Source organism: Somniosus microcephalus, chromosome 4, assembly GCF_052327205.1.
Source record: "Somniosus microcephalus isolate GS21.2 chromosome 4, FLI_Smic_1.0, whole genome shotgun sequence".
Lineage (NCBI taxonomy): Eukaryota > Metazoa > Chordata > Chondrichthyes > Squaliformes > Somniosidae > Somniosus > Somniosus microcephalus.
The window spans coordinates 35,177,784-35,200,589 of NC_140990.1; the positions used below are offsets into that span (position 1 = coordinate 35,177,784).

Consider the following 22,806-nt stretch of genomic DNA (forward strand, 5'->3'; position numbering starts at 1 on the left):
AGAGGGGGGAGAAAGGGAGGGGGAGCCAGCAGACCCTCTCCCCTCTGTCAGCGATGGTGGGGGGGGGGGGGGAGAAAAAGAGTCCCCGAGCCCCGCCCCCCGAGGCCCGCCCTCCCGAGGCCCGATCTCCCGAGCCCGCACCCCCCGAGCCCCCCCCACCAATCTCCCGAGGCCCGCCCTTCCGAGGCCCGATCTCCCGAGGCCCGATCTCCCGAGCCCCGCACCTGCCATCTCCCGAGGCTCCCCCCACCCCGATCTCCCGAGGCCCGATCTCACGAGCCCCGCTCCCCCGAGCCCCGATCTGCCGAACCCCCGCCCCCCACCCGAGCCGGCTTCAAGAGCAGAGAGACGCCGCAGCGCAACCGACCACGTGAGGCCCGGCCGGACTCAAGCCGCGCGCGCTGACTCCTGCCCCACCCGCCTTTACTAAGATGGCGGCGGGTGGCGACGCTCGGCTGAGGCCCGCCCCCTCCAGCCTTCACAAAGATGGCGGCGATCGCGAGCCGCTTGTTGAGTGCGACAGGTGGTGCCTAGCTCGGGCATGGCTGGGCAACAGAGGCCCAGGCTTACAGGCCTGGAAAAACGGTGAAAGGTAGGAAAATTCTAGATGTTAGAGAAAAGATTTACAAATTAATTAACTTTTTTAAAAAAACTTGTTTTAAAAGCAACTTTTTTTTTTTGCTTGGAAATGTAGATTTGAAAAGAAACACGCATAAAGTGGGAAAAAGAAATGAAAAGTTTGGAATCAAGATGGCGGCGACTCACCTCGGTTCAGAATGATACGGCCCGCCCACACACGCACCGATTGGCCAACCGTCAGGTCACTGAACTGTAGGATTGGTCAATCATCATGTCACTGAACTGTAGGATGGCCCGCCCGCCCCCCACTCTATGCAAATGAGCGGATGAGAGGAATTTTGAACGTTTTTTGGATACCGTCGGCACAATTTTTGTCCGACCGTCGGCACAATTTTTGTCCGAGCAAAAAGTAAATACGCCTACAAGAATCCCCTAATGATGAGCTTTCTTTTGATAGAACATATGTGTAGGTACGCTCTATAACTTTTGATTGTATAGCCGGCCAGATAGACAGACAGACAGACATATCCTTTTATATATATAGATATATAATATAAATAAAATCAACAGATATATATGTATATATAAAAATATATAAATAAAAAATTATATACAAATAATTAAATATATCAACTGCAGCACAACCCACATGTCACTAGGTGTCTCTTAAAGGAAGCAAAATCATTTTTTCAGCAATTTTCATATAAATAAACATTGAATTGGCAATGATCATATTTTTTCTGCCTCTTTGCCCTTTCCATTTTTTTTTGTATGATAATGAAGCAACACATTTGATTCATACATTCCTGAAGGGTATGGGAGACCCTGGCATGTCTAGCAAACTGCATGTTGTGTTTCAACAACAAAAGGTCAGTATCCGGCCAGGTCCTCTGCTATAGCAAATGACTTGTTACATTTGAGGTAGGCCTTAAATCCCTCAATCCTACTCAATGTATTTTGCCCTAATCTAGGCCGACACTCCCAATGCAGTACCTAAGGAGTGCTGCACTGTCTGATGTGTCGTCTTTCGGATGAGGCGATAAACCGAGGCCCCGCCTTTCCTCTCAGGTGGACGTAAAAGATACCCTGGAACTATTTCCAGACGAGCTGGGGAAGTTTTCCCTGGTGTCCTGGCCAATACTTATCCCCCAACCAACATCACTTAAAAACAGATTGCTGTTTGCGGGACCTTGCTGTGCACAAATTGGCGGCTACATTTCCTACATTACAACAGTGACTACACTTCAAAAGTACTTAATTAGCTGGGAAGCGCTTTGGGATTTTTAAAAAGTTAGAATTTTAAGAGCTGACCCCACTTCCTTGTTCGTTGTCTGAGAATTCTGTGTTTTGATTGGCTGCTTAGACAGCTCATTGATGTTGATTTGAATTAAACGTCGGAAAATCTGAATTTCGACACAGAGATTACGAGATCTTTGTGCGAAGCTTACTTCAGGGCCAGTGGCGAACGCCCTCACTTCGCCACTGACCGCAAATTCTCGGCCATTCTCATGCAGTGTTTCACAGCTGTCACCAGCAACTCCAACATTACGGTTTTTTTAATACCAGTATTAAAACCAGTTTCGCTGCATAATTAACACAGCATTGCATGACACAATGGATTTTACTTAAGAACTGAAGCAATTTTTTTTTTTTAAATAACAGCAGCGCTATTTATGCAGTAGTGGTTTAAAAATCTCTCTCCTTGTTGGTAACAATAACATTTTTATTACAGTTTTTCAGGGGATGGGGAAAGAGAATAAGCAAGCATAAGTCTCCTTACCTTGAAATAAACCGAGGAAGTGAAGAACAGCTTCATTAATGGATCAAAATAAAGATGAACCGCATCTGCAATTACACAAAACAGTGTGAACAACATCTTGATAATCACAAGGAGTCTTTAAGAAAGACAGGTTAGTGCCAAGAAAAGGTTTTCAGAAATTAAAGGGAAACAACTACTGAAGCTTTCACATGCAACCACAAAAGGGACCCGAGTATTCAGTTTGCATCAACCTAGGAAGAAACTAATCATTGCCCTTGTCTGAAGAATGGCGCATTAAACTATTAAAGGCATAAAAGAAAATAAAAAAGTGACAAAAATAGAAAGCAGACAAAAATCTTAAAAAATTGAGCAAATACTGTACATGAAAGAATCCATCTAAAGCAAAAAGAGAAAATTTACCTCTCCCCCATTTTCTTAGTGGTGATTAGAAATTTACAAAGAACTACAGTATCAATAGAATTAAAAACCTTGTGCCGAGCACTCATCTGTTATCTCATTCCTTTGCAGAGGAGAAAGAGAGCGCGCGAAGGCGAGAAGGAGAGAGAGAAGAGAGGGACTTGGCAGCTGAAGGCACGGCCACCAACGGTTGAGCGATTAAACTCAGCGATGCTCAAGAGGCCAGAATTAGAGGAGCGCAGATATCTCGCGGGGGTTGTGGGGCTGGAGGAGATTACAGAGATAGGGAAGGGTGAGGCCATGGAGGGATTTTAAAACCCATGATGAGACTTTTGAAATTGGGATGTTGCTTAACCGGGAGCTGATGTAGGTCAGCGAGCACAGGAGTGATGGGCGAACGGGACTTGGTGCGAGTTAGGACACGGGCAGAGTTTTGGATGACCTCAAGTTTATGGAGGGTAGAACGTGGGAGGCCGGCCGGAGTGCACTGGAATAGTCAAGTCTAGAGGTAACAAAGGCATGGATGAAGGTTGAGCAGCAGATGAGCTGAGGCAGGGGCGGAGTTGGGTGATGTTACGGAGGAGGTGGAAATAGGCGATCTTAGTGATGGCGCGGATGTGGTCGGAAGCTCATTTCAGGGTCAAATATGACACCAAGTTTGCGAACAGTCTGGTTCAGCTTCAGACAGATGCTAGGGAGAGGGATGGAGTCAGTGGTTAGGGAACGGAGTTTGTGGCGAGGAATGAAGACAAAGGCTTCAGTCTTCCGAATATTTAGTTGAAGGAAATTTCTCCTCATGCAGAACTGGATGTCGGACAAGCTGTCTGACAATTTAGAGACAGTGTTCCTTTTACTCAGTTTGCTTGTTTCAAATGATTCAAACTCAGCTGCAAGGTAAGTCTGAAATTTCATTCTTTTTAATTCGCTGCTATGTCATTCAAGGCAGGCCGCTCTCTTTATTTCAGTTAAAAATTCAGTTTTAAAAAAACCCTCTCTTTTTCGAACCATTTTTGGGCATTAAGGTCAATTGTTTAATTGTGAAAAACCATATAAACTATCAAACTTTGATCCTTTTATTGGAATTCCTCACAAGGCTGCTAATAGCTGCACCTCAATAGCGCCAGACCCCTCCCCAGTTTTGCTAGGCCCTGGGACTTCTCTCCCACCCTAGATCCTAGGACCACTGTTCCTTGTAAGGTGCGTGGGTGAGCGGCAGCGCAGCGATCTGCAAGGTCCCGCACACTTAAATTCAAAGGCCGCATAGTGAGCTGGAGTGGGGGGAGGGGCCCAATACACAGTCATTTGTGACCCCAGAGCTGATCCAAATTGGAACCGCATTTGCCAAGATATGGAGCCCTGGGACCTGGCGAGCATGGTCTCAGGATTCTGTCAGTACTTTTTTCTGTGGAGTCATGTGTAGTCCGTTCCCGGGAACTGAGCAGCAACCGCACCTTGGAACAACACAGGTGGAGGCGCAGCACATATACAATGGCAGCTGGAAGGAGTCATAGAGTTTAACAGCACAGAAAGAGGCCCTTCGGCCCATCCATCCCTGTCCAGTCTAATCCCATTTTCCAGCATTTGGTCCATAGCCTTGTATGCAATGGCATTTCAAGTGCTCATCCAAATGCTTCTTGAATGTTGTGAGGGTTCCTGCCTCTACCACCCTTTCAGGCATTGAATTCCACATTCCAACCACCCTCTGGGTGAAAAAGTTCCTCCTCAAATCCCCTCTAAATCTCCTGCCCCTTACCCTGAATCTATGCCCCCTTGTTATTGACCCCCCTACTAAGGGGAAAAGTTCCTCTTTGTCTACCCTATCTATGCCCCTCATCATTTTGTACACCTCAATCAGGTCCCCCCTCAGCCTTCTTTGCTCCAAGGAAAACAACCCCAGCCTGTCCAGCCTCTCTTCATAGCTGAGGCGCTCCATCCCAGGTAACATCTGGTGAATCGTCTCTGCACCCTCTCCAAAGCAATCACATCCTTTCTATAGTGAGGCGACCAGAACTGCACACAGTACTCCAGCTGTGGCCTCACCAGCGTTTTGTACAGCTCCATCATAACCTCCCTGCTCTTATATTCCATGCCTCGGCTAATGAAGGCAAGTATCCCATATGCCTTTTTAACCACCTTAGCTACCTGTTCCGCTGCCTTCAGGGATCTATGTACATGTACACCAAGGTCCCTCTGACCCTCTGTACTTCCTAGGGTCCTACCACTCATTGTGTATTCCCTTACCTTATTTGTCCATCCAAAATGCATCACCTCGCACTTTTCAGGGTTAAATTCCATTTGCCACTTTTCCGCCCATCTGACCAACCTGTTTATATCGTCCTGTAGCCTGAGGCTTTCCTCCTCGCAATTTACCACCCCACCAATTTTCGTGTCATCTGCGAACTTACTGATCATACCTTTTACATTCTCACCCAAGTCATTTATGTAGATCACAAACAACAAGGGACCCAGCACCGATCCCTGAGGTACCCCACTGGACACAGGCTTCCAGTCACAAAAGCAACCTTCGACCATCACCCTCTGCCTCCTGCCACTCAGCCAGTTTAGGATCCAACACGCCAAGGCACCCTGGATCCCATGGGCTCTTACCTTCTTGACCAGTCTCCTATGCGGGACTTTGTCAAAAGCTTTACTGAAGTCCATGTAAACCACATCCACAGCATTTCCCTCATCCACCCCCCTAGTCACCCCCTCGAAAAATTCAATCAGATTTGTCAGACATGATTTACCCTTGACAAAGCCATGCTGACTATCCCCGATTAATCCTTGCCTCTCCAAGTGGAGACTAATTTTGTCCCTCAGAATTTTTTCCAATAATTTCCCTACCACAGATGTTAGGCTCACTGGCCTGTAATTCCCTGGTTTATCCCGGCTACCCTTCTTGAATAATGGTACTACGTTAGCTGTTCTCCAGTCCTCTGGTACATCCCCTGTGGCCAGAGAGGTTCTGAAAATTTGTGTCAGAGCCCCTGCAATCTCCTCCTTTGCCTCCCACAGCAGCCTGGGATACATCTTGTCCGGGCCTGGGGATTTATCCACTTTTTGGCCTGCTAAAACCACTAGCACCTCCTCCCTCTCGATGCTAATATGTTCAAGTATGTCACAGTCCCCTTGCCCGATTTCTATGTCTGCATCGTCTTTCTCCATAGTGAACACAGATGCAAAAAATTCATTTAAAACCCCGCCTACATCATCTGGCTCTACACACAGATTGCCACTTTGGTCCCTAATGGGCCCTACCCTTTCCCTGATTATCCTCTTGCCCTTAATATACTTATAAAACATCTTAGGATTTTCCTTTATTTTGCTCGCCAGTGTTATTTCATGGCCCCTCCTCGCCCTCCTAATTTCTTTTTTAAGTATGCCCCTGCACTTTTTATACTCCTCTAGGGCTTCTTCCGTCTTTAGTAACTGCCAAAAGCCCCCCTTTTATTTCTAATGCATTTTTGTATATCCCTTGTCATCCAAGGTTCCCTTTGCTTGTTGGTCCCACCCTTGACCTTTACAGGAACATGTTGGCGTTGTACTCTCTCTATTTCCCTTCTGAAAGTCTCCCACTGGAGGCTAAAGCAAACAATTTTTAGGCCCGCGGCAAAACAAAAATGAGGAAAAAAACCAGGAAATTGTTTAAAGCCGAAAAAAAATATGGGAAAGTGACGTTGAACGTCCCGCGGTAAGCTCTAGTTATATTTTGTCAGGTGTCCCCTTTTTGAAAGAGTTTATCAGGGTTATTTAAATCACGTTTTAAGGGGGAAAAAGAGTTTGTGCCCCCGTTTGTACCTCAGAGCCTGTGAGAGACGGAGGGAACGGCAGCAGAAAAAAAGAAAGAGAGGAAATAACTTCTCCAAAACTGATCCCAATTCATCGCCAAGGCTAGGAATAGATTCTTCGGATTGGGGAGTTTAACCACTTTATTCGCATTCTTATTTGAGCTCCATTTGGAATTTGAGTTAAACATACAACAAAAAAATGAAATTAACGACAGTGTTGAAGAGGGAAAGAAACTTGGAGCAACTTCTATCAAAGCTGCAATGAGACTTGAAAGAATTTAAAGATTTTTAATGAACTTTTCACACAAAAAATGGAGTGTTAAAAACACTTTTTTCCCCATAAGTTTTGAATATAATTTTGTAAGAAACAGAAGCAAAAATCAATTTTCCCTCATCTAACAAGTTTCAACCAGGTCTTGGAAGTCCAAATGCTTTAAAAGGCTCTGAAATGCTTAAAACACTTTAAAATTGAAATGTCTCAATATTTGATTTTGAATGATCAAGTGAAGTGAGTAGCTTTACACAAACATGCAACCTTGCTGTTGAGGGGGAGGATTTGTTGGAGTTACATATTACTTTAAAAAAATATATTAAGATGTTTAGGAAGAGAACCAAAAAAGGGGAAAAACACAAACCATTTTATTTTGTCTATCGTTCTGTAGTCCTAACAAGTCCCAGGAATACTGTAAATATAGATTTCCTCAAACATTTAGTGGAGTGTTAATAGAAACAAGAGCTATGTAACGATGTATAAAAATAGGAAGCTACTTTAGAAGAAACCACTATTTGTTTATTCAGAAAGACACAGAAAATACTTTGATTAAACTGATAATGTACAATTTCGATCTCGTATAAATTTTGAAATAGGAGATTAAAAATAGTGTGTACAATGAAGTCTGTTTCCTGCTATTTAACTGCAAAGTACTTAAAATAATGCGACACTTTTCGTGATATGAGCAGGGATTAATATTGTGGAGAATGTTTCAGAGAAAGACATTCATAAATTAACATCTTTGCATCACCATATTAGTAAACATTTCCAAGTCAGTCTGATTGGGTCTCCTGTTTATTTCTGTTAAATCATAGCTTTTCCTGCTTTTTGTTTTGAATTCAGTGACGCAAATTGTGTAAGTGTTTTTCTGCACTTGTGAATAAGTGCTGCATTTCTGACATGTTACATGGTGGGTGTGCTGGTTCAAGAAGACCACGTTTATTAATGGAAGTGATTGAAATTGAAAATACAGATACCCGTTTTTGTTCAGTTCTTTTTAATACTGCGAACTAAAGAATGACAGCACTTTATATTTGTTGGTTGTCTGGTTGCATTGTGATTAATATTCTAATCACTTATGTGGACGTACAGGACGTCAGCATCATAGGAAAGCCGCTGCTCCTACTGCTTGTGCAGCCATTGGTATAGTGTTATGAGGGATGGGCTAATACATTGAAAACTTTACAATTAATACGAATTGCACAAATAGATATACCTCTTTCAGCTCACCTTGGGCTTTTGGATTGTTTGTTGATGCATGACAGTGTAACTGAGTGACGTTTCTGAAGTGTTAACGCATTATTATGCAGTTCTTTTATATTCCAGTAATTTCTGACAAGTAATTCTTTTACATGACGAACTAAAAGCTTTTAATTAATTCTACCGTAAACAAATCTGCAGAATGGACATGTAAATAACAAATGAATTTCAATATAGATAAATGTGAGGTGGTGCATTTTGGTGGGAGGAATAAGGAGGCTCCCTACTCCTTGAAAAATAAGAGTCTAAATGGGGTAGAGGTGCAAAGGGATCTAGGGGTATAGATTCACAAATCATTAAAAGTAACAACGCAGGTTAAGAAAGCCATAAAATGACAAATAAAACACTGGGGTTCATTTCTAGAGGAATAGCATTCCAAAGCAGTGAAGTTATGTTAAATGTGTATAGACCTTTGGTCATACCGTGCCTGGAGTACTGTGCACAGTTCTAGTCTCCATATTATAAAAAGGATATAGAGGCACTGGAGAAAGTGCAAAAAAGATTTACTAGAACGATACCTGAACCGAGAGGGTACAACTATCAGGAAAGATTGAAAAGGCGAGGGCTCTAGAGGAAAGACTGACAGGTGACCATGATGGAGGTCTTTAAAATTATGAAGGGGCGCAACAGGGTAGACGTAGAGATGTTTCCACTTATGGGGAGTCCAAAACTAGGGACCATAGTGTAAGAGATAGTCACTAATAAATCCAATAAGGAATTCAGGAGAAACTTCTTTACTCACAGAGTGATGAAAATCTGGAACTCGCTACTACATAGAGTGGTTGAGGCGAATAGCATAGATGCATTTAAGGGGAAGCTGGATAGGTACACGAGAGAGAAAGGAATAGAAGGATATGTTGATACGGTAGGGAGGAGGCTCGTACGAATGGCCTGTTTCTGTGCTGTTGCCTTCACAGCCCTAATAATAGTTTCTTGGCTTTGTGCTGTCAGTGCATCTCCATTGATGGAAAAGAGGGAAGGGAAGGTTTACAAACACCACGTTCGGTGAATGGCCAGTCTTGCCGTCAATTAATATAAAATCCTTGTGTTATGCAGCACTCCTGAGCTCCAAATGGTGGTATTGTTCATTGAACTTGGAAGAAAAAGAATCAGCCTGTGTCTGCACTCTTAAGCCAAAATGAAGAGGGGAGGGGCTGGGTGTAATCAAAATGGACTGCCGTCTGCAGCCAACTGGTAGGAGCAAATGCATCAGCAAAGAGAGAAGAAAAAAAGTGACAAGAAAGCCAAACTTGCTCATTGGAGCTCCAGGTCAGTATTCCATTCTATTTAATATGCTTCCACCCTTTCAGGCAGTGCATTCCAGATCATAACTCGCTGCGTAAAATAAAATTCTTCTCCTCTCCCCCCTGGTTAATGACAGATATAAAGAAGGTGAAAGTCCAAGGCAAGCTTCAAAGGCTCAAAACAAATTAATACTCACATAAAATCTATTTCTCTCATTGTGAGGTAGTCAATGAACAGAGGTGCTCTTGTTGAATTGAAAACAAGTTTGTATGGTGCCCATTTTCAAAAAGGGCGACATCAGATGCAGCAACTATAGACCTAACATTCTTAATTTATTGCATTATTTTGCACGGTATTAAAGTATCAGGAGTGGAAATAAGAGCAGGAGTAGGCCATACGGTTCTCGAGCCTGCTCCGCCATTCAATAAGATCATGGCTGATCATCGACCTCAACTCCACTTTCCCGCTCGATCCCCATATCCCTTGATTCCCCTAGAGTCCAAAAACCTATCTCAGCCTTGAATATACTCAAAGACTCAGCATTCACAGCTCTCTGGGACAGAGAATTCCAAAGATTCACAATCCTCTGAGTGAAGAAATTCCTCCTCATCTCAGCCTTAAATGGCCTACCCCTTATCCCGAGACTATGCCCCCTAGTTCTAGACACAATAGCCAGGGGAAACAACCTCTCAGCATCTACCCTGTTAACCCCCTTCAGAATCTTGTATGTTTCAATATCATCTTTCATTTTTCTAAACTCCAGAGAGTATAGGCCCATTCTACACAATCTCTCATCATAGGACAGCCCTCTCATCCCAGGAATCAATCTAGTGAAACTTCATTGCACCGCCTCCAAGGCAAGTACAGGAAACTTTGTGCTATCCGGCACCCACGGGACCGAGCTGCTGCTGTTGCCTCAAAACTTCCGTACTCTCCAGAGTTAATGTTGAGAGGTACGGAGATTCTTATCTGCGTATTTGACAACAAACACTGTTGCTTAGCAACAGCTTCTAAACACTCGGGTGTGGCCCTAAAGCTCTGTAGCTGAAGCTGTTGCTATAGCTACAGACCTTGCACAGCTTGACTGTTCAAACAAAGCAAAAAAAAACAAAGAATAAAAAACAGCTGCTGATTTTTGCCGGTGGCTCCAGATTGCCGGATAGCACAAAGTTTCCTGTATATCCTTCCTTAGACAAGGAGACCAAAACTGTGCACAGTGCTCCAGGTATGGTCTCACCAAGGCCCTGTACAATTGTAGCAAGACTTCCTTACTCATACTCCAACCCTCTTGCAATAAAGGCCAACATGCCATTTGCCTTCCTTTTGTTTGGATAAACTTGAGGATTACCTGTATGATAATCTAAAACATAAATTCAGATGGGGAAGGTCCTACCTGACCAACCTCTTTCACTTTAAGTGACATTCCAAGTAGTCTGCAGGAAATCCTACAACATGCTGTATTTAGACTTCCAAAAACAAAAAATTAAGCTCACAGCCGTGGGGACCCATGGTAAAACTTGGGAATGGATAAGAAATTAGCTGAAGGAAAACAGCAAATGACTTGGGTTCAGAGACTCAATGTAAATTGGAGTAATTTGCAGATGATAAACTGGAGGGGCAGCTGAATCTGAGGAGACAGCTCATGAACTGCAAAGTGAAACTGAAGAAAACATGTAGCTGGGAGGAATAATGGCAGATGAAATTTAACTTGGATAAGCGCAAGTACTGCACATAGGAAGAAAACAAATGGGTGGCAAAAATAAACCATGAACAAGCAATACGTCACAAAAAATGTATGACAGCTGCTTACCAGAGCTTGGTGGAATCCTGGTGAGCAAGGCAAGGATCTGAGTGCTACACCACGAACTATCCCAAAGAGATAAGCTCTTGAATACAAAATCCTCACAGCATGAAAAACCTTCCTGAAAAACAATGACAGCACAAGTCGTAAAATCAAATTTCCAACTACACATATCAGACGCCCCCTCAACTTGTTCTATGAACCTAATCCAGGACAAGTACTCAATGTAATCTGATAATAGCCGAGTCAGATGATGTTGGGGGAGGGGAAAGGAGGATTAAAAATTTTAACTCTGGCCTAAGAAATATAAGTGCGAAGTGAAAGTCAAGTTCTGAGTGCTACATCTCTACACCAATCTAAATGCAGTTAAATTGTGCCTCATGTTGACCAACTATGGTCAACTAGAAATCTGCATTGGGAAAATTACTTTGTTGGCATCCACCCATTCACAGAAGAACTGAAAACATCAAGAACATGATGTTTAACTTTTCCAATTACATGCCAGTAGCAAGGAACTTCATCTGTTGTCAGTCCAGAGTGGCCGTTTTTTTCTGCTTATTGATTAAGAGTAGGTCCACAATTTTTTGATATGCACCTGTAGTAGTCGAGGTTACTCACTGCCATGGTGTCCTCAAAAAATGTCACTTGTAAAGTCTATCTGGTTATCTAATAACTGTGGCAGACTGCTGGGGCAAAAAGTTGAATACTCTCAACCTTGAACATGATAGTGTTCAGGTAGATTTTCTAATTCTTGGTGAAAGTACCAGAAAGTCCAGTGCTCCACCTGAGGAGGTCAATATGAATAGTTTCACCCTGATGGAGAGTGGGGGGGGGGGGGGGGGGAGGGGGGCGTGGAATATATCTTTGACACCCAATGTTAAATTTTAGGAAGCAAGGAAAGAGATTAAAAAGTAGGACCTCAAAAGGTAACAATCTCTGGATTACTCCCAGTATCACGAGCTAGTAAGTCTCAAAATAGGAGGATATAGCAGATCAATGAGCGGCTAGAGAGATGAGGCAGGAGGGAGGACTTCAGATTCTTGGGACATTGGGACCAGTTCTGGGGGAGGTGGGTCCTGTACAGGCCAGATGGGTTTCACCTCAGAGCTGGAACCAATATCCTTGCAGGCAGGGGGGGGTGGGGTGGAGGGGAAAGAGGCGGGGGGGGGGGGATGGGGGGTTGCTAGTGCTGTTGGGGAGGGTTTAAACTAACTTGGCAGGGGGATGGGCACCAGGATGTAGCGTCAGAAAGGAGAAACAAAGCGCACAAAGGATTGGGAGAGACAGATGACACTAGAGTACAAAACAGTAAGGCATTAGGTGGGGTCAGACTAAGAGAATACAAGAAAGTCTAAAATAGGTTTACAGTGCATGTGTGCAAACACACAAATTATGGTAAATAAGGTTGGTGAGCTGCAGGCGCAAATAGCCACATGAGAATATGATGTCATGGCGATGAGAGAGATCTGGCTTAAAAAAAGGACAGGATTGGGTTTTAAATATTTCTGGATACAAGGTGTTCAGGAAAGATAGGGAAGGAAAGAATGGAGGTGGGATGACAGTATTGGTTAAGGAGAATGTTACAGTGCTGGAGAGAGAGGATGTCCTGGAGGGGTCAAGGACAGAATCTATTTGGTTAGAATTAACAAATAATAGAGGTGCCATTACATTACTAGGTGTATTCTATAGGCCACCAACTAGTGGGAAAGATATAGAGGAGTAAATTGCAGGGAAATTACAGAAAGGTGCAAGAACTATAGAGTAGTGATAATGGGGGACTTCAATTATCCTAATATAGGCTGGGATAGTAATAGTGTAAAGGGCAGAGAGGGGGAAAAATTTCTGAAGTGTGTTCAGGAGAACTTTCTTGATCAGTACGCTTCCGGCTCAACAAGGAAGGAGGCATTGCTGCATCTGGTTCTGGGGAATGAGGTGAGTCAAGTGGAGCAAGTGTCAGTTGGGGAACAGTGATCATAGTATCATACGGTTCAGATTAGCTATGGAAAAGGACAGGGGGCAATCTAGCGTAAAAATACTTAATTGGAGGAAGGCAAATTTCAGTGGGTTGAGAACAGATCTGGCCTGGGTAAATTGAAATCAAAGATTGGCAGGCAAAACTGTAATCGAACAATGGTCTGCCTTTAAAGAGATGGTTCGGGTACAGTCGAGTTACTTTCCAACGAGGGGGAAGGTAGGGCAACTAAAACCTGGACAACGAAAGAGAAAGATGAAGCAGAATTAGAGCACGCATGACAGATACCAGGTTGAAAATCAGGCTGAATATAGAAAGTTCAGAGGGGAAGAGAAAAAGAAAATAAGAGGAGCAAAGAGAGAGTAGGAGAATAGATTGGCAGCTAACATAAAAGGGAATTCAAAAGTCTTCTATAGGCATATAAATAATAAACAGATAGCAAGAGGAGGGGTGGGGCTGATTATGGACCAAAAAGGAGACCTACGCATGGAGCAGAGGGCATGACTGAGGTACTAAATGAGTACTTTACATCAGTCTTTACCAAGGAAGAAGATGCTGTCAAAGTCATAGTGAAAGAGGAGGTAGTGGAGATACTGGATGAGATAAAAATTGATAAAGAGGAGTTACTAGAAAGGCTGTCTGTACTAAAAATAGATAAGTTACTAGGACCAGATGGGATGTATCCTAGGATGCTGAGGGAGGTTAATGAGGAAATCGTGGAGATACTGGCCATAATATTCCAATCCTCCTCAGATACGGGGGTGGTGCCAGGGGACTGGAGATTTGCAAATGTTACACCCTTGTTCAAAAGAGGGTGCAAGGATAAACCCAGCAACTACAGGCCAGTCAGTTTAACCTCCGTAATGGGGAAGCTTTTAGAAACAGTAATCAGAGACAAAATTAATAGTCACTTGGACAAGTGTAGATTAATTAAGGAAAGCCAGCATGGATTTGTTAAAGGCAAATCGTGTTTAACTAACTTGATCGAGTTTTTTGATGAGGTAACAGAGAAGGTTGATGAGGACAACGCGGTTGACGTGGTGTACATGGACATCCAAGTGGCATTTGATAAAGTGCCAGCAAAGTTAAAGCCCATGGAATAAAAGGGACAGTGGCAGCATGGATACGAAATTGCCTAAGTGACAGGAAACAGAGAGTAGTGGTGAACTGTTGTTTTTCGGACAGGAGGAAGGTATACAGTGGTGTTCCCCAGGGGTCGGTACTAGGACCACTGCTTTTCTTGATACATATTAATGACTTGGACTTGGGTGAACAGGGCACAATTTCAAAATTTGCAGATGACACAAAACTTGGAAGTATAGTGAACAGTGAGGAGGAGAGTGATAGACTTCAAGAAGACAGAAAGGCTGGTGAAATGGGCGGACACGTGGCAGATGAAATTTAACGCAGAAAAGTGTGAAGTGATACATTTTGGTAGGAAGAACGAGGAGAGGCAATATAAACTAAAGGGTACCATCCTAAAGCGGGTGCATGAACAGAATACTCTGGGGGTATATGTGCACAAATCGTTAAAGTGGCAAGGCAGGTTGAGAAAGTGGTTAAAAAAGCATACGGGATCCTGGGCTTCATAAATATAGAGGTATAGAGTATAAAAGCAAGGAAGTTAATGATGAACCTTTATATAACACGCCGGTTCTGCCTCAACTGGAGTATTGTGTCCAATTCTGGGCACCGCGCTTTAGGTAAAGGCCTTAAGAGGGTGCAGAAAAGATTTACGAGAATGATTCCAGGGATGAGGGACTTCAGTTATTTGGATAGACTGGAGAAGGTTGAGGGGAGATTTGATAGAGGTGTTCAAAATCATGAGGGGTCTGGACAGAGTAGATAGCGAGAAACTGTTCCCATTGGCAGAAGAGTTGAGAACCAGAGGACACAGATTTAAGGTGATTGGCAAAAGAACCAAAGGAGACGCGAGGGAAAACTTTTTTAACGGAGCAAATGGTTATGATTTGGAATGCACTGCCTGAAAGGGTGGTGAAGGCAGATTCAATCGTGGCTTTCAAAAAGGAATTGGAGTGCCTGAAGGAAAAAAATTTGCAGGGCGGAGGAGTGGGTCTAGCTTAAGTGCTCTTGGAGAGCCGGCATGGGCTCGACGGGCCAAATGGCCTCCTTCTGTGCTGTAACCATTCTATGATTCAATGACTGCTCATTAGTCATGATCATCTGATGAAATAGGAAAAGTATGCAGTATATGAAATATATGTGGCTACCAATAGTCATGTTAATACTTTCATACATTCAGATGGATGAGGATCAAGACCCTACTCATTGGAGCAGAATTTGCGGTGGGTAACAGCATTCGCCGTTATTACCCCTCTGAAACTGACCGCATGCGCATCTAAACGTAGAAATCCTGAAGTTGCGGTCAGTCATTCACTGCTCCGGCACTGGCTGCACTGTGCGCCCCACCTCACCCCCCGGCAATCAGGGAAATCAGTGAAACGGATGAAAACTTGGGTTTTGATGTGGTAATATCGCTGTTAAATACCCCATTAAATGTTAAGCCTTATTGGATTAAGTGTAACTGGGGTTTTAACAGCGTTTGTTTAGCAGTCAATACGCTATGGCTCTGAAAAACTAATTTTAATTTTGAAAAGTGTCAAACTTCTCCAATATGATAAAAATTACAATTTAAGAAATTAAAGTGTTTTATTGAAAAGTGTGTTCATGATTATTTCAGGTTCTACCTTATCCGCATGTGAGAGCCCCAATCGTTGCTTTGCTGTTTTTTAAAAAGTCGGGATAAAAGCAGGTTCTCATTTCCTGCTTCTGTGAGAATTCTGCAATGTGATTGGCTGATTAGACAGCTTGTTGACTTCACAGCAGATCGCATTCGGGATTCCCCACTATAGTCACTGAAATCACTTAGGCGACGAAAAAGGCAAACTTTTTGCCAGAGATCGCGAGATCTCTATGGGCAGCTTTCTTCAGGGCCAGTGGCGAACACCTTTACTTCGTCGCTGAACGCAAATTCCGGGCCATTATCTTTATTTTATAAACTGTTTATAAAAGCAGAAGTGTATTTTCCTTATGATGTCGTTTTAGTGCTTTCACTGGTCTTACTTGTAGAAATTCTTGAGTTCGAATGATGATGTTTAAAAACTCCATGAATTCCTCTTCTTTCTGCAATGAGTCACCGTTACAGTCTGCAAACTCTTTAAAAAAAAAAAGGGGGAAAAAATCAGTTTTGACAAACAGCCATCAAAACCCTGATAAATGGACCAAAATGTCCTCAAGATCAGCAATACCAGCTATTCAATGGAAAATCCCTCATTCACGAAACACCCAAAAACTATATATTCACAACAGACACCTAAAACATACATGCTTAGGAGATAGGATGCTGAGGTATGTTATCAGGGAACGGTAGAAGAAGCCTCTCCCCTGCAACTAGCTGTGTTACACCTGATCTAAAATACTTGATAGTATTGTATTTATATTATGCTATACCTGGGAGCACTTGGTGTGGACACTGGTTCAAAACAGCAACCTGATGAGCACCTGCTATGCTAAACAAAATGGTTTAAACTAAATTCCATTTGCTTAATTGCTAAACTGAAAATTTGGGGCTAAAGGGCGCTACTTTTAGCCCCCCCCACCCCCCCGGAAAAATTAACGCCCCTGCGACGGAAATTGAGTGGTAGCGCCTCAAGAGAGGAGTGGAGCACTACTGGAAGCGCCCCGCCTCCCTCTTGGGGCGCTGCGAAGGAATATCACGGCGCTACATGCCGCAGCGCACGTTGCACCGTGGTATTGGATGCCTTCTCCCCCTTCTTAAAGAGGAGGGGCCTTGCGCAGCGCGACCCAGGGCCCAGCTGGGCCCTCGGGGATCGGGAGTGCCGGCAAAAGAGCCCGGCACTCAAGAGAAGTGCCAGGCTCATGGAGCGTAGCTGGCACTCCGTGGGGGGGGGGGGCGGGTAAGGAGGCCCGGGACAGGAGCGGAGGCAGGTGGCCAGCAACAAAAATGGCCGCCCCACACCTCGCCTTTAAATAGTACCTCCCCGGCCGCAGGACATTGCATCCGGCAGTATGTCAGGGGGCGCTCCCAAAGGTCGCGGCCGGGGTGCAAGAGGGGCACTGTACACGGCGATAACGTCATCACCAGTGGCGCGCTACCGATTACCACCGCTGCTAACCTCCCGCTGAATTTCTCGGGAGGCGTAGGCGGCACCGCGCCCGGGCGCTAGTGGCTTTGCGCCCTGTTAGCGCCCTCTTAAGGCGCTAACGGGAGGCACAAAGCAACCAAATTTTTCCCCCTTAGTCTATAGCTCCATTTAAATGAAGCATCCCAATCCTGTGAGAGCAATTTGTTCGAAAAGTTTTTTTGTAGCAATTCATAAAATTTGCTGGAAAAAGAAAACACTTCTGCTGAAAATGCTGCAGGTAAGCATTTTTTAAAATTATTTGTTCACAGGATATAGCCAATGCTGACAAGGCCACATTTATTGCCCATCTCTTGTTGCTCTGAGCAGTTAGTGGTTATCTTTTTTCTTGAACCACTGTTGGTGCTTAGTTGGAAATCACAGGATTGCTGGGCTAGATAAAGAATCTCACTAGTCTTTAGTTCTCTCGGTGATTCTGATTTAGTCATAAAATGTTTGACATGAGATAGGAACCAATCGCTCCATTTTTGCATAGGCTATTCACCAAGAACTTTATGATTCAGTGCTCTAATGCTGACTGCCAAGTGTTCAGTAGTTGAATTCATCATGGAGTTGACAGTACTGGAGACAATAAAACCAGTAGAGAAATTTAGGACACATGATCCTGTCAATCTCCCTTCTCACCAATTTAGCCATTTATACAACAAATCTGAAAAGCATCAAGAAGTTCAATATGGGATGTAAAGATTTAAAGAAGTGTATTCAACTGAATGGTCAGATATCCTATGTTAGAAATGGAGATAAAAATAGATACAAAAGCAAGATAAACATAGACTTGTCTCCCTCACTTGTGTTCTACTGTATTTTATGTTTCAATATTGCTCATTTGTGGCAGCCTGGGAAAAGACGTGTGTGAACTACAAATGGGAAGTGCTACCCCAGTGCCCTTACCATAATCTATTATTTCTAGTTATAAAAGTTATAATTTTCTCGAAATTTCACAACTTTCTTATAGCTTAAAATTTTACAAAAGAAACTGCCATTGCCTCACCTTCCTGAAGAGTTTGAGCCAGCCAGAAATCCAGCCGCAGAAGCGCAGAGTCATCTTTTACCCAATTAATATAATGAAGCAACAGAGGAGACCTCAGCACTGAGCCCATCTGTGCAGGGAACTGAACAGAAGGAAAAATCACTTAAATATACAGGTAACTAAGAGGGATAATGCAGTACCAGAATATGTAAACCAACAACCAGCTCCTGAACATCAAATAAGTTCCAAGACCACAGGTCATGCTGTTCGTTAAACCTCTTAAAATGTACCCCTGATGAGATAGTGGTTAAAGGCACTGCCTGGCACTACACAGTTAAACATGTTTGATTCCTGGTCTGTGCTGACATAGACTCAATTAGAAGAATGGCAATAGAGGCCTTACAATTGGAGTCAGTGCTTGTGGACTGAGGAAGGGGAAAAAATCAGTCGTGGCTCTTACTCCTGATCGCAAACCAGTGACCCCTGCTGAAAAATGCACGTGTGGGTATCAGGAGAGAATAGGATCAGAGTTCTAACGGTCTTCTCACCCTCATGGTCATGCAGCCTCCTGAAACTCAGTGTCTAGATTCACACATAAAATATAGCCACATTCGGTAGAGCTGCTGGTGGGCCCATATCCCAGCAAGGAGTCTATGCCTTCCGAGGACAACGGGAGAAAGTTGGTAAATAAAACTGATAAAGAAAAAAAAATTAACAGTCGTCTGTGTTTTCTTCAGTCTAAATGCATACCTACCCATAGCAGGTAGACTGAAGAGGTGTGCCGGGGGAAGGCCCCGAGAATCATTAAAGACGCGAGCCACCCCAGCCACAACCTCTTCGCCCTGCTCCCGTCCGGTAAGAGATACCGAAGCATATGGTCTCGTACCAGCAGGTTTCGAAACAGCTTCTACCCCCAGGCCATAAGACTCATGAACGTATAATTTATTACTGTTTTATTTATTATTACTGTATTTCTATTAGTATTTTATCATTGTTATGCCATATTTATTCCAATGTTGGGAGGACTCGTAAAAATCAACATTTCCTTGTGCAGTACACACGTCTGCTGCATATATGACAAATAAAATTGAATTGTAATTGTAGACTATTAATGAAGCAGGAATAATGTTTGCACTTTTCTGGAGTGCCCCACTCCTCAAAACATTTTTCATTGCAGTGTTTAAATCAGTTACAAACTATTATACAAGAATATTCTGAGCTACATCACTTCAAATATTATATTCTCTGCCTCACCTCTATCCAATCAAAGTTCTGCAGTAGTTGGGAGAATGTTGTTAACTGTTCCAAAGGAAAAGTTTTGCTCTGTATTAAGGAACGAGACAGTTCTGTCACCTGTGGAGCACTGCTGACAACTGGAATCAATTCCCGATGCATCTTCCTTTTCTGCAAAAATGGAATGCAAGTCTAAAGCCCAGTCACAATCACCTAAGATCACAACCCAGTGTCAGCTGTCAATTCCATTATTTTGACAAGACTGTTAGAATCAGCTTACTCTGGCCAATAAAAATTGATTAAAACATTTCCATAACACAAATTTGCTCAATTTACTAGTGTGAAAGACATCAGAATAATCTCTGCAGCATTGGAGTGCATTTAGTGAAAACTGGTGTAATTTACCTACCCTTTTCCGCATCGGAGGCTCTGTTAAATTCACTAAACTTGGGGTTTCAGCCAAATGCCTGTAACCATTGTTCTGAATCTTGTCAATGGCTTTCTTCCAGAGTGAACCAGACACCTGGAAGTTCTGAGAAGACAGGGACTTCATGGTTATATGATAAAATATTCAAAAAGGTTACCTATTCCAAAGCTCAAATACATCAGATTAAAAAAAACTGTAAACTGAAATAAAAACAGGAATATTGGAAATGCACACATCTGTTAAAATCTGTAATGGGAAGAAAATAGGTTAACATTTTAAGTGTGAACTCCATCAGAATTCCTTCACCTTTGGCACCTGGATTTAAATCTGCCTAGACTGATGGGTTAAAGTTCAATCAAACAGTCCACAAGCAAACATCACCTTTCCTACACTCCCAAATATGCTATAGGAATAAAAGAAATCAGTATTGTAAAATTATCACACCTCCAATACAGCAAATCATATATATGAAATATCCATAGCTTTCAGAATCCAAGGATTAATTTTTAACACTATTTTATTGTGCACAATGTAAGTAATTCAGTTTGCTATTGTATCCCAGTACGATGTACATTTATCTAATCTATCCATCTATAAAAATGGTTTGGAAGCATTTAAACTTCAGATGAAACATTTGAAAATATCATTAAAAAACATTATTTCATACATAGTCCCCTTATCTGGAGATCGAAATTTACAAGCACCTTCCAATCTACAAACTGCTTTTACTAAACTCTCGACTTTGTGGGCTTAAAGAGACAGGCAAGCTCAAACACAGCTCTATCTCAGCCGCAGAATAGTGCATTGTGTATTGCGAAGTTTAACACTGTAGTCATTATAAAACAAAGTAAATTCTAATTAATCATAAGCAACATCAGTGCATTAGAAGACAATGGGGGAGAAATTGGGTGAGTAGCACCACTTGTTAGCGCCTAAAGAGGCAGGCAGTGGCTGTAGCGCAACTGTCTGCGCCTCCCGCGATATTGAGTTGGGGCGATAATGGTGGCGTTAGTCTTTTGCGTTGCGCCGCCACCGATGACGTCATCGGTGTGTGCAGCGCCCCGTTCGCGATATTTGGTAGCGAATGGCGCAGCTACCCGCGCCCGGTTCACGGGGCCTTACTGTGCCGGCAGCGGCGCAAGTTAAGGTGGAGGTGCGGGGCGGCCGCCTTGTTCGGCAGCCGCCTGCCAGCACCTCCGTCCCTGGCCTCCTAACCACCCCCCCACCACCCCCCCCGCAGCATTGCCGGCTGTTTCCCGAGAGCCCGGCACTTCTCCTTGGTGCCGGGCTCGTTTGCCGGCACTCGCGAGCAGGGATCGCGCTGTTGCAGGCACCTCCCCCTTAACAGTGGGAGGAAGGCCTGCAGTACCACAGCGTGCCGTGCCGCAGCGTGTGGCGCTGCGGCACGTTGCGCTGCGATATTCAGTTTCAGCGCCCCAAGAGGGACGCGGAGCGCCTCGAGCCTCGCCCCGTAAATAACATGTTTAGTACTATGCTCTAAATATAATATGGTTGACTTGAGTCAGTTAATAACTTCAAGATTCTACAGTACATTTGTTTTACAGATGCAACCAAAATCTCTCATTCAAACATGTGCAACAACTTCACAACAGGCTTTTAAAATTCAGTTAGACAACCTGCTCAACAGTATCTGTACCATTAAAAAGGGAAGGAAATTTGAGACATGTACTTTTATTAACAGTAACATATTGCCTATTCAATTTTTTTTTTTTAAATGCCAAATTTCTTATTCACATTGGGTAGCCATATACAGGAAACTCTTTTTTATCCGGCACCGACGTGGTGCCGGTTGATCAAAAAGTCCAGATTACAGAGAGGTATACTTACCAAGGTACGAGAGCCCCGTACACAGCCACAAGTGCAGGAGCCCCGGTTACACAGCACTTGTGCAAGAGTCCCGGTTACATGGCTACAGATCCAGGAGTCCCTGTTGCACGGCCACAGGTGCAGGAACCCCGGTTACACGGCCACTAATATATAGTAAAACTTACCTGAACCTACTCCTGAATTTTACCAGTTAAGAGAGATTTCCGGATATTTAGGTGCCGGTTAAAAGAGAGTTTCCTGTACAAAGAACATGAATAAATCAATTAACCCCTCCCTCCCCCACAATGAATATTTGCCTTCAGAAGTGCAAACTTTTCTAGTAGCCAAGACAGCGTTCCAAAATAGAGATTTTGAACCCAACTATTTAAAAAAACAGCCTACTTCAAAAAAGATGAGCACTTTGCAGAGGACAAAGAGACCTAAAAACATTAATAGAATAAGTAACAGCCCTTAAGATTTTTTTTAAAATGATATAAAGAGGACATACCTTGGGTTTCCCAGGCAGTGCCAAAGAAACATATTCAGGTGCATGGATCTTATACAACAAGAGAAGAGCCACCAGGTGTGTCTGCATTCCCTGAAAAACAGCACATTACTGCGTCATCCTGTGGCTTCTCAATACGATTGCTAATTTAGTGACAATTAGAGGCAGTTTTGTGTTGTGGGTCCACACCTATCAAGAATGAATTAAGGTTGCCCAATTTTATTTCACATAAAATCCCTTACAGCCACCAGCTGGAAGAGAATTTCATACTAGTGCAGGCTGCATTTGAATCCAGAGCCCAGAGATGAAAACTCAGCATCTCATCACAGGATCATCTAGTCTCCAATAATATCTCTCTACATTAAATATTGAAGCCATTTTGCTTTCTAGTAAAACAATTGGTTTTTGGGAACCACAAATTAGTAACTTAGCATGCCACCTGCATCCATCTGATTCTTCAGCGAGAACCACATATCCTATTCCTCCTTTGCCAAAACAAAAGCAAAATAGTTCAGATTTCCAGCATCTGCAGTAACAGAAAATGCTGGAAATACTCAGATCAGGCAGC

The 22,806-nt window shown here is 43.3% G+C and overlaps 1 protein-coding gene across 2 annotated transcripts in view; it reads right to left on the minus strand.

Moving 5' to 3' along the window:
* Nucleotides 1–2,271: 2,271 nt before the first annotated feature.
* Nucleotides 2,272–22,806, minus strand: part of LOC147118612 (centromere protein I-like) — a 59,436-nt gene continuing 38,901 nt past the window's right edge. Inside the window, exons 6-12 of one of the 2 annotated variants that reach the window (XM_085983723.1) lie at nt 22,242–22,331; nt 19,889–20,011; nt 19,501–19,650; nt 18,268–18,388; nt 16,177–16,268; nt 11,130–11,241; nt 2,272–2,424 (exon numbers count right to left, since the gene is read on the minus strand). In XM_085983723.1, the coding sequence (XP_085839849.1) occupies nt 2,306–2,424; nt 11,130–11,241; nt 16,177–16,268; nt 18,268–18,388; nt 19,501–19,650; nt 19,889–20,011; nt 22,242–22,331 (807 nt within the window). In that variant the 3' untranslated portion in view covers nt 2,272–2,305. The remainder of the gene's footprint in view (nt 2,425–11,129; nt 11,242–16,176; nt 16,269–18,267; nt 18,389–19,500; nt 19,651–19,888; nt 20,012–22,241; nt 22,332–22,806) is intronic. The other variant, XM_085983722.1, reaches the window with a different exon arrangement.